General features: G+C 43.8%; 1 protein-coding gene and 1 long non-coding RNA gene across 7 annotated transcripts in view; one reads left to right on the forward strand and one right to left on the reverse strand.

Moving 5' to 3' along the window:
* Positions 1-4,618: 4,618 nt before the first annotated feature.
* LOC121662730 lies at positions 4,619-7,748 on the reverse strand. The gene is made up of 2 exons (XR_006015387.1): positions 6,779-7,748; positions 4,619-5,583 (listed from the first exon to the last, which is right to left on the reverse strand). It is a non-coding gene; the product is annotated as an uncharacterized LOC121662730 (long non-coding RNA).
* The window catches only part of LOC121662721 (alpha-2-macroglobulin-like), a 37,350-nt gene continuing 31,126 nt past the window's right edge, over positions 6,229-12,452 (forward strand). For 4 of the 6 annotated variants that reach the window (XM_042024231.1, XM_042024233.1, XM_042024234.1 and 1 more), the window contains exons 1-4: positions 6,229-6,424; positions 10,486-10,669; positions 11,360-11,516; positions 12,074-12,126. In XM_042024231.1, coding sequence (XP_041880165.1) covers positions 6,336-6,424; positions 10,486-10,669; positions 11,360-11,516; positions 12,074-12,126 — 483 coding nt within the window. In that variant the 5' untranslated portion in view covers positions 6,229-6,335. Of the gene's footprint in view, positions 6,425-10,485; positions 10,670-11,359; positions 11,517-12,073; positions 12,127-12,452 lie in introns of those variants that run through there. The other 2 variants (XM_042024235.1, XM_042024236.1) reach the window with 2 other exon arrangements.

Consider the following 12,452-nt stretch of genomic DNA (forward strand, 5'->3'; position numbering starts at 1 on the left):
TAAGAAGCTGTTCTCTTAAGTTCCACGGACAAGGAGTTTGTGGGGTATGAAATAACTCAGGGTACAGTGCTGATCTCCACACAAAGTTCCAGAATTAAAACGTCGCTGGCAGTAGGAGGAAAAGGAGGAAAAAAAGAACAAGAATTTTGCATTCCTGACACAGCCCAATTGTAGCAACTGACTTGATTTACATGAGCATCAGGCTGCACTAAAGCAAGAGAAATCAATAGTTACAGTAACAAGGTTGAAAAGGAGAGCAGACTGAGTGGATGTGGATACAGGGTATGTATCTTTCTGAGGAATGTAAGGCCAATTAAGTTAAGGCTTCAGCATCTCACATGGAACTCATAAAAATCTCCTCAGGTCTGGCCAAATATGTTATTCTGTTCTGCCAAACATAGTTTCCTGGGAAGAAACAAGGTCCTGGGGGGGAAAAAAAGTGCATTTTTATCATTCTTTTGGAGCCTTACCTTCCCACTAGGCGAAACCTGACTATTAAAACATGAAATGCTCATTTCCCACTGCAATATCTTCCTTTGCATGCTGAAAACATAATGTTTGTTATCCAACTTTATCCTTTGACTCAAACAGATAATTTCTGGTTGCAGTCAGATCTAATATATATCCCATGCTCACACTCTTGCTCCAGATTTTTATCTAGATCATGTCTCCCTGGCTTCCACTCCCACAGGGAGCAGCAATATTCTTAAAACACATTCCAACACCTCCAAGATGTCTGGAACCTTGGTGTCGTGTTTCAGTTCTAGGTTTTGTGCCACACACCTGAAACTGAAGCAATTATTTTAATTGTGGACTGAACAAGCACGGGACACCCACTAGACTAGGATCCAGGGAGTGTTCCAGGTCCAAAAGGTAGAATTAGTGTAATTTTTTAGACATACAGATTAAGCAAACTGTGCTGTCCAAATGTGATAAAATCGGGCTCACTGGCCCAAGAGCTGCTACGAGGTACCACACTGCTGCCAACTCAAAGGCATATGCACTGGTTTACTGTGCGTGGTATTGCACATCTCAGTTTAAAAAAGCTGAACTTTTTGTGCAGGACCTTGGACTGAGTCAGCAACGCTACAGTAAATGGGAAACTCCCAACTTCACTGTGGGTGTCTGCCAGTGTCCTTGTACCTGCTCTGAAGCTTTTGGATCTCCTATGGGTCCATGCAGGGCTCTGCTAGAAGTGCATTAAAAGCTGTTCTGAAATGCAATTCTTATTAATAAAAAAGAGTTAACAAAGTATAATCACGTCATAGTGTCTTTGACTAAAATGCTCTGTCAAGCTTACTTCCCTTTTGTGTTAAATAATTCTTTGTAGAGTTTATTTGTACCATGGGAATTGCTTTGCTGCTCATGTGGAGTCCACACTCCAGGATCTGCAAAGGGCTGATGTTATGGCCTAGTTAAGAAGAGGACTTACAATGACCATACCTGCTTTGAAAAGTGAACGTAAATTTTTTTACAGTAGAAGATGAGTCTCATCCACAGTGCAGGCAGCAGGATGCAAAGTCCAGAGAAAAAAATGGGTCTCTCGAGAAAGATGAATTCTAGTGTAGAGGCATTCTCTTGCTTAGCACCTTCAAATGCTTAGCCAGGGTTATCACCTGTCTGACTTAGAAGTTCAGGCCTTCTTCTCAGCACCTGTCTAAAATATGAAGTGTGAGTAATGGCCAACTAATTCAATGATCAGAGAAGACCAGAAACGTGTCAGAGGAAACTTCAGTGAACAAATGACAATGTCAAATTGCTCTGAGGAAACAACTCAGCTTTGTTCTCTGATTATTTCTTCGTTGAGTTCATTTGTACCTGGTGGAGAGTTAGGGAGGTAGGGCTTCATTCAAGTGACCCCAACCATCTGATTCATCAGTCAGGTGACACAGAAGCATGGTCACACCTCTGGTTCTATTGGCTGTGAAATGTCTAGCATCAGAGAAGGACTTCCTGAGGAACATCACTCCTACATTTGAATTTTTTATTATTCAGAGCAACAATGAAGACTTGCCTTGAGAATTTTTCAAGTGAAAAAGCAACATAGTGTAAGCTAATCCTGTAGCTCACAGCAAGAGAAAGCTTCTTTCTGCTCAACCTTGTAAGGGTCACCTACCTATTCAGGGTCAAGAAAACCCTAAAAGCAAGGCATTACATTGAATAGAGGACCTAATAGCCTCCTTCAAGGGAACGTCTCACTCTTCCCCTTTCTAATACTCTTGCAGCTCAGCACACTGATCTCCATTCCACCACATCACTGTTCCTGCTGGGCAAACCAGGATCTGCCTAATGAGCATGGCTTCAGCAGGGCTTCTGGACCCCATATTGTCACACTGTTTTTATAACCTAGCAGATTTTAAAATTCCTGTTTGAGAGAGAAGAGGGGATACATATGAACAAGGCAGTCAGAGGTGAAGGGAATAAAAATCACCACTGGGTATTGACAGGACCCTGTGCATGCTGCTAAAGTGCTAACCTCACACATTTTTTCAGTCTCCTACCCTTTGACTCACTACCCACAGGGAGGTTAAGGCTGAGTTATTACTGGAAGCAATTGCATAACTGTGCCAGATGTTTTCTACTTCTCTAGCAGTGATAAGCTCTAGGTCCCACTGGTTTTCCTTGCTGTCCTTGCTGTCACGGCAAGGTGTGTCCCCAGGGTCTGTGCCAAGGTAAAGCACATCTGGGAAGTTCTGCACATTGGCTATGGGATGCACAGCTGGCTCTCTCTTTGTTGCCCATGGCTGCTTAGGCAAGGTCTTATCCTCTTCCCGGGACAGGCTTTGTAGCCGGACATTGTGTTCAAAAGGTTCCTGATAAATGGTGTGTTCTCCAGCTGTGTTACACTGTCATGGCTCATACACCTTCCCCTTCCCCTGGCCTGAAATGTCAGCTCTGCCCCGCCTAACAAGTTGAAACAGAACAAAGCAGAGGTGCAGGGGAAAGGATTACATGTGACAATATCTGATTTCCTTGCCTCATACTCCATTAGGACTTTCTTGTTTGGCTTTCGTGCAGCATCTTCCATCTCAAAAACCTGGACAAACACACTAGCTGAGCCCCAGCTCTTCTCTGCACTGGGAAAAGACTCATGTATTGGGTACCAAACATCTGCCTTAGCTGTAGCACAGAGAGAGCCTGATGGCCTTGCTTTATGTTACCTAGCAAGTCAGGCACTGAGCTAAGCACAAAGTCCTTCCCTTTTGTCACCGCAGCTGGGACAGCAGGCTCTGGGAGACAGGGCTGAGGAGCGAGAGCCCCTGCACACCTCTGCAGCAGGTGGGTGTCACACCAGCTGGGTGCAGCATGGGCCATGCCACAGGGAGGTGGCATTGGCACAGCCTTCTGCTGCCTTCTTTGAGCAGCCTTCCAGAGGGAGGCAGTGATTCGGAGTTTTGCTGTTTCATAGCTAAGTGAACATTAATTCTAAATGGGAGAAATCTCTGAAATGCCCACACACTACGAGTATGGGTTTTTTCTACACTGGCACTTCCACTCATGGCCTTGTGCTATGAAGTGTGGATGGTGTCTGGAGATGGATGTGTCATGGCCCCTCTTGGTACCTGTTCTATTGTTACATGGCCCTTGGGAGAAACACTTTTTCCTTCCATCTGCTCATTGTTTCTCTGTACGAAGCTTGGCCTTTGCTCCTGCCACTGTGCACCTCTGAGGGAAGTCTGGCTCCAACACCATTGAACCTGACTTGAGCATAACCTCAGGGCCAGCAGAAGGACCTCCATGAGATACCTGTACCTCATCTGAGGACAGAGGGAGCCCAAACAATAATTTAACAGCCAAACAGAAAATCTATATGCATTTAATATGTTTCTTTATATGGTAAATTTTTATCTGAAGAGCCATAAGACTCAAAAAGTTGATTGTCCTGAGTGCTGTTCTCAGACACATTTGTAACTCTTTTGGCTTTTCCTCCCCCCATCCTTGGCAATATTCTGAGTAGTACAAAAGTATAAATTAAAATGGCTTGTCATTTTTTACTACATCAGGGATTATCTCCAGTTCTCTGTAATATCCAAAAATATCTGCTAACATGCAAACAGTTTCCTGTTTACACATTTTAAAATTATTAGATATCATTCACTAGTTACCTTAGATGGATTTAATAATGGGATTTCAGCAATTTATCCTACTCTGTGTATGCTGTGTACTGTAAGTATCAAACAGACACACTGTAGATTTCTCATGCCTGAAGGTAAACAACCTTGTTTATAGCCTTTTTTGCAACATACTGTATAAATTTCTTTTAAGGCAAGACCAAGTTTATACATAGAAGGGATGTTTGTTATAATATAGCTAAGAAAGACAGAAAACCTCTACTTTGTATAGGTTACCCTACAGATGGCCACCTCACATCACTCAAAATGTGGTCACAGGACCATTTATAAAATTCAGCTACCAATGTGGTTTGCAATTTAATCCACAAAGTGCATTAAAATGAGAATAATTCATTGATGTCTTTGCCATGCCTGAATTTACTCATTTGTTCATATGACACCACAGAAATATGAGTTATATTTGACAGCCCAGCTGTCCACGTCTGGGAAAGGCAGTTCATCTGCCACCAGGCCCTTCTCTCAGGTTAAATTATTCAACAAGCAACTAAAGTGAATGATCTTTATTCATTCTGACATTTTCAGTGTCATTTGAAGTTTAGCTGATGAAACCGTTTTATGGTATTTCATTTCATTTAATTTCCATTTCATTTCATTTCATTGTGTATCTTCCGGTTCCTGCTTGTTGCAACTTGTTCACATTGTCTGAGGTTGTTTGATAATGACCTTCCCTTCACTGTAGCCTGTGAAGTATTTTGTCTCCTACAATGACAAACCCTTTTTTATGTTGATTTATCTGAGTACTTTTTCCTGTCATACTTTTTTGTCATATGAAATAAATTGCTTTGGGTTCATTTGATTTAGATTCACAGGCTGGGAAAACTAATATCATAATTTGGATTTCCTTTAAAATAACAATACTGATTTTTTTTCTCCTGTAGTATTTTTTCAGCCTTTAGCTGAACAGCTAATACAATTTTGTTAACTGGAGCTGTTAATATAAGTCTTGGGTTTTACAGTGGGGTTTTTTCTCACCTGTCACCATACAAAGTTCATGTAGGTTCTAAGGAGAGACATTCCTTTGCTAGAGCTGCTCGTTTCCAACAGGAGTTCTTAGGTGAAAGTGCATGGACCACCATAGGCACAATACCAGTGTTTTCAAGAAATGTTTCCACAGCTTTTTCTTTTCACACATGTTCTACAAAGCCAAAGGTTGAAGTTCACTTTATTGCTTGGCTTTGGCCTTGAGGGTTGAGTGTTGTGCTACAGTCCTTGATGAGACCAAACAGGATCATATTAGAGAAACAAGTGTCTTTCTTGGGACTATTTACCTTTGGTGGCAGAGGTTCCAAAATTGCTTAAGACTTCTGGAGCAGACAAGGATTCCCACATAAAATTCTGCTGTGATAGTACTTAAGAGTATTTACACCCAACCACAGAAAACTTTTCTTCCTGCAGTTGCAGTCACCAGCAAGCCACTCTGTTTTTGGACAATTGGCAGTCACCTACAAAGCTAAAGAACAGAAACTGAAATCAGTGGAAACTATACCAGAACTGGGTTAAGGTCATTAAAATCACACAGCTCAATATCCTACTTTATTTTCAAGGGAAAATGTGTTTTCTACAATTGTCATAAACTTGGAGGTGTAGGACGCATCAAATCTTTGTGTCATCTTTGCCAGGCAAAGCAGTCAGGACAGTACTGCTCAGAAGAAACTTTGCAGGATAAGGCATGCTGTGACTGGGATTTATCAATATTCATGATGGCCTGTATTAACTTATAAATTTCATCTTTTGCGTCAGTCATTCCAACTCAAAATAATATATTTTAAAGTGCTGATGAAGAAGAACTGTGAAGGAAATATTGTGGAAATTTAAATCAGATTGCTGTGATTGGATGCTGCCCACAGGGAATATTATCATGTGTTGAACACAGTTCCTATCCCCAACACTGTGGATTTCTGATGGGTTAAGGAAAACAGGGTATGAATCATTCAAAGGTTTCTAAACTAAGCATTATCCAAATAAATACCCTTCCCCCACTTGCAGAGTCTCTGGCCAAATACTGTCCCTCTGTTCCAGCTCCTCCTTGCCGCCTCTCCCTGTTTCCGGATGGGCCCTGGCCCCCAGCCCTTATCTCCTCCAGCCCCTGGGCTGTTTGCAGAGAGCAGTTATAAAGAGGCTGACAGAGCACAGAGTGGAGGAGAATTACAAGGTGCAGGAAAACAGCAGCACTGCTTGGCTCTCCACGACCTGCTCTGCACCATGGGGAAGGACAAGCTGCCCAGCAAACCAAACATCTTCCTCCTTCTTCTCTTCTTCCTTCCTGGAAATACTCCTCTCAACACAGAACCGTAAGCTACATGTGCGGAGGGGGGAGGGAGGTCTAAGTGCTCCCTTTTTCCTTCCATTTTCTTCCCACTAATAACCAAGCCCTGAGTTTCCTGCACGGCTCTGACAACACTCCCCACTTCCATCCTGCAATCCCCTGGCTGTCCAGCCCTGGGACCCCTCCCCACCACCATCGCTGCCAGTGGCCTCCTTCTACCCTCCCCCCAGTCTGCCCACAGTGCCCACAGTCCTGCTCTGCAGCTGCCTGATAGTCCAGACCTGGATCCTCACAGCATCTTTGCCTAAGTATGTTTCTACCTAGAAACCTCTCAGGGCCTGTGATATTGTGGGCATGATGCTGGAATCCAGGTGCTTACCTTTCCCGGAATATTCTTGTTTCAATCACTGAGTTACTTCTTCCCATTCTCCTGTTGCTTTCAAGCCAGTTTGTTCCCCTTTCCCCTGCCAGTTTGTTTCCCTTGGCAGCATCAGATGTACTTGTTCTCAGAGAGGATCTGTGACCTAGATTCTCTTCCTCCGGCACGGAGGCTGGTGCCAGCGCCCTCCCCGGACACCCCACGCCAGGGCTGGGCAGCCCAGTAGCGTGGCTGCAGCTCGCACTCTGCCGGTGGCCCCGCGGAGAGGGGCAGCCTGGCATGGCACAGGCGGGCTAAAGTCTGGCGTGCCCACCGCAGCCTTGCCCACCACAGAGTGTTGCTCTGAAGCCTCTAGTCTGGGTGGGAGCAGTCTCCCTCTTCAGACCTTGGCTTTTGGCTTTGCGGTGCTGACAGAGGCGCAGTTCTCACCAACATGAGTCCTGTAATGCTTGCTGCAGAAATTTTATGCCCACGAGCACTGCCATAGTGCTGACAGAAGGTGCAGCATTACTGCTGCCACTTACTGCGTGGTCAGAGGTGAAGTGCTAACTGGGTCAGCCTGAAGGACCTTTGACTCACAGTGTACCATCAGCCCCTCATTCATCTGCCCTGTTTGGGTGCTTCTAGGGTAAATCAGCCAACCAAGTCTGCTTTGGGGTCAGGCAGCGCTCTCTGGTCTCCCTACAGTAATCTGATGTAACTAAGATTAAGTAATCTTAATTCATCCTTGCTCAACATCAGGGAGAAAGGGAATGTTCACTGTTCAGACCTGTGGGCAACATAGAATCACAGAACCATAGAATGAATGGCCTGGGCTGGAATGGACCTTCAAGATCATCTAGCTCCAAGCCCCCTGCCATGGACAGGGACACCTTTCTCTAGACCAGGTTGCTCAGAGCTCCATTCAACCTGGCTTTAAACACTTCAGGACGGGGCAGCCACAGCTTCTCTGGGCAATCTGTGCCAGTGCCTCACCACACTCACAGTGAAGAAGTTTTGTCCCTAATGTCTAATCTAAACCTACTCTCTTTCAGTTTGAATCCATTCCCCCTTGTCCTGTCCCTTGTAAATAGTCTCTGTCCCTTGTAAATAATCTCTCTCCATCTTTCCTGTAGGCTACTTTTTGTACCTTACCTCAGCCCCATTCTGGGAGGGAAGAATGAAGAAAGGCTGAGAGAGATGGGAGAGGGGGGGGACGTTGTTGGGGTGCACAGAAGGAAGACAGGAGCCCAGTAGGGAGGCAGTTCTGAGCAGTGAACTGCTAGGTGGCATAAGGGTAGTGGTTTTGTTGTGGGTGCAGGATAGATCAGGTGCTGTATACAACACGGAAAGGAAGCAACCCTTGAACTGAAGACAAAACTTAAACTTCCAGTCAAGACTTGCTTACTGTGCCCTATGCAAGTAGGGATATCACTTCTTTGGGCACAAATGGCTGCTGCTATTTCTGTTTCAGAGGTGGCCAGCTGGAAAGGAGACACAATTTAGGCTCAGATTATATATTAGAAAAAAACATATTCAACAAGTTAGTGCAGCACTGGAACAGGTGACCCAGAGAGATGGTAGAAACTCCATCTATGGTGTCTTTTGCAAAAGTCCTGTTCTGGGAGGGAAGGTGGGCTTGAGACATCCAGAGGTCCTTTGTAACTTAAACTTCTACAATTTTGGAAGAATGCAGCCAACGGTATTGTTCTCCTACTCTGGTTGTGCATGCAAGCTGTTTTACAATGCAGTGGACATGCTTGGGAGTACTCTGCATATGGTCAGAAGTGTGAGGTCATAATGACACTTGAATTGGCAGGTATGGATTTGGGCTGATGAAATTCACTGCCTTCTTTGGCTGGGTGCTTGTTCTAGTAACTACCTGAGAGTCAATACACAGACAGACATTATTCCACCCTAAGCTACAGTATTACCTTCTCAGTATAGATAAACTCATCATTTTTGCCTCAGCCACTATCTCCAGGGTCTCCTATTCCTCCTTGATGCATGCCTCTGTCAGAGTCTGCCTCTCTTTTCAGAACTACTCATTACATGCTGAGGTCTCTTTTGTCAGCCCAGATGCTTTTTGTCCTGGAATGTCTGTACATGGATTTTGTGACCAAAGTTGCTTAAAATGCTCATAGTAATTTAATTCATCTCTCTCTTTTCAACAATGCATCCCAAAACACCTAAAGAGAGATCTATAAACAGCATGGTTTATATCTTTGTTTCAAAGCCAGGGAAGCCAGCCTAAGGGGAAGTTCTTCAAGCTGGCCAAAATTTCAGCAGAACAGTGAACAGGAAGAGAAATGAGGCCAAATTCCCCATGAACTAGGTCACGCTGTCCTTTCTGTAGACTGGATGTTATTGTCACATTGCCAGTGCCACTGACAAGGGACAGCGGGAATGACATTAGGGGAAGAAGCATGGGCTGAAACTGTGGTAAGAAGGTTGTAGAAGAAAGGAAACACTGAAGAAAGCAGAGTCACAAGTTGTAACTCACTCTCTGGGAGGCTGGATTTCCCTCCTTTCACAGCTTCTGCAGCAACATAGGCTGAGCAGAGTTGCCAGCAGGCTCCTCACTACTTTATCCCAGTGTCCCATGGTGAAGGCAATGCAGGTACTGCCTGGGTCCCACTGCCTCCACAGTAGCTTTAGGACCCCCTGAAAAGCTCAGGGCCCAGGCAAAAATGTAGCTCTGGATGGACCCAACTGAATTTGTACTCCGTTCCTTTCTGAACACTTCCCGACAGTCTGTTCATTACTTATTACTGATTGAGAATTTTCCAAGACTGACCAACAGTGCTCAAGTCTGAGTAGAAGTAGCTCGTCTATTATTTTCCCTTTATGAACAGTTCACTTGCTATTTTTGCTACTCAGTTCTGTCATACAAAAACATTTTTCCACAAATACGTAAGTAAATTTTTAGAATTTTCTTACCCTGCACAATTATGAGAAAATTGTACTTCCCAGATCATTTAGGAATATACTGAAGAACAAGGGTCTCAGCACAAACTCTGGAGATTTTCACTGGTTCCTACCCTTTCTGTCCTATCTTTTAACCAGTTAATCCAGGACAGAATTAATAATTTGATTTACTAGTAAAATGAACCCTTTTGTCGAACGGCAGCTTAGTTTAAGGGTCCCTTGTGAGGGACCTTTGTCAAAAGCTCTTTGAAGATGCAAGTACACTTGAGTTGCAATAAAACACTACACTCTGAAATCCTTTGTGTGCTCGTCTTAATAAGGTCCCCAACTGCAAGCACTCACATCTCTGCTCAGCATGTGAAGGATTTGGAAACCTGGATAGGCAAAGGCTGGAGCAGCCAGACAAGTGGGTGGGTTTTTTCCTCGACTGTTTTTAGCTAACGCCTTTGAGTCTCAAAAGGAGATTGTGGGATATACAAAATTCAATTAACAGCCTGAAACCTTTCAAACCGTCCATACTCCCTGCTGTGAAGCCAAACAAAACATCTTTTGTAAAGCACTCTCTATTAGCATAGAAATTGTTCCTTCTACTGCGAGCATTTTCCTGCTTTTAGGCTAATTAGTTAGAGCATTTAATATGTATAAACCCAAAATAAAATGAATGCTCATGTTATATGCACTGCAATTCGCAGGGATAGCAATGGATTAGGCATGCTGATTTGTTAATTTCCCTTCACTTAATACTGTTGCCTTAAAACTGTTTCACATTTCTGGTCTTTCTTGCTTCCCTCTCTTTCTAGGCAGTACATGGTGCTGGTGCCCTTTCTGATACACACGAATTCTCATGAGAAAATCTGCATTCAGCTGACCCACCTGAACGAGTCTGTGACTCTCAGTGCCACACTAGAACATCTAGGGGAGAACAGGAGCTTGATTGATGATGTGGTGTCAGAGAAAGACATGTTCACCTGCATCCCTTTCTCTGTGAGTATCTCATCCTTGTGGGATGGTCTCTTGTGTTTATTGATGCGGCATAGTAGGTCCAAACAGTCCAGAAATGAGAAATAAGACTCACCACAATCAGAGACCCCTAAGCTAAGACAAACAAAAGAATTAATTCAATGCGGATAACAGACTGTGGTAGTATTTTAATGACTAATTTTCCCCCATTATCAAATTCTGTGTCCCACATGATACTTCTCTACATGCATGACTCAGAGAGGTATGTTGGAACTTTGACAGAATGTGCCCCATGTTTGTTTGATATGTATAAGCCTGAGATGAAAATACCAATGTGGAGTGAAAACTGTAGAAACTGGGGGAATGGTTAAAGACAGTGAGGTTCATGAAGTCATTTGGCTGCTTCTGGAGCTTATTCACAATTTTTTGCTGCAGAAGGCTGGTTGGTAATGTAAGCAACAGTTTCCACACTCTAATTAATGAATGTGGGTTAATTTTCATTTTGATAAATCATGTGGTGGAATAAAGTAGGATTCAATATTTCTCTAAGAAAAGTGTATAAATGAAGGAAGGCAATCATGTTTTTTCTTGCTCCCTGCACTGAATCTTTTTTGTCCCTTTAGGGAGCTTTCTGACCCAGCTAGCACCCCTTCCTTCAAAGCTCGGTGCAATGGGGTGAATCAGTAAAGCAGTTACCCTCTTCATTCTCCTTAGCTTCCAAAATCCAATAGCACAGCAGTGGCATTTCTCACCGTGACGGTGACAGGGGATACACTGCAGTTCAAGAGCCGCAAGTCAGTGCTGGTCAAGAATTCTGAGAGCTTGGTCTTCGTCCAGACAGACAAACCCATCTACAAGCCCGGACAGACAGGTACTGGGAGCTGGGCTGGCGTTGATTCTGACAGCATAAAATCTTAAGGATTCCATTCTCCAGAGGTGCCACACTTGTATTAAGACTTTCAGATTTATTTAAGGGGGGATCTAAAGTACTCAGTAAATCTATTTCTGTTAGCTGAGGTCTAGTTTATGGTACTTTCATCATTCCTAATCGTCATTCTGCAGGCACAGCATCTCAGCCATATGTAGACACAGGCTCTGATTCCTTCTACTCAACTAGAGGCACAAAACTAGGATGACTGCAAAGCATAGTCTCCCTTGGCTGCACCAGAATCAACAAAGCAGGACAAGCACTCCCAAGAGATAATTCAGTTCAGCCAAGGCCTGATTATCCTTCTAAATTTATCTGCCCCTCACTATCTACAAGAGAAGGAGCCTGGAGTAATTGTTTCTATTACTTAGAGATCTCAGTTCAGAACCTGTTGATCCGTGGAATGAATCTGAGTTATAAATTATTGAAACATTGACATTTCCTGGTGACAGCTACAAATTTAACAGTGGAATTTCCTTTTTTTCTGTGACACCCTTCAGTTCAGTTTCGGATCGTCTCTCTGGACACCAACTTCTACCCGCTGAATGAGAAGGTAGAGCCTTAATTCCTTGTTGTTAGCCAGGAGATTTAATTCCTAATTAACACCATTGTTGTCATCACCCAGAACCACTGAAGACAGCCTTTAAAGCATATGATGCTCTCTCACACCGTGCTTTACCTGTTCCGTATTCTGTCCTAGGACAGACTCCACCAGTCTCTATTGGCTGAGAAACACATCCCCCTTTTCAAAAGCATATAGATGTTTAAAACCAGATTTGCAAATGAGTGTATGTGGCTAGGCATGTGGGCAGGGATCTCTTTACTGAAAAAGATGGGTGGGACAAGTTTCCATTGGTAGTGACAGGTGTGCAGGTGTTG

This window comes from Corvus kubaryi, unplaced genomic scaffold (assembly GCF_017639235.1).
Source record: "Corvus kubaryi isolate FWS band 111438036 unplaced genomic scaffold, C.kubaryi_AGA036_p1.0 37260, whole genome shotgun sequence".
In the NCBI taxonomy this organism is placed as follows: Eukaryota; Metazoa; Chordata; class Aves; order Passeriformes; family Corvidae; genus Corvus; species Corvus kubaryi.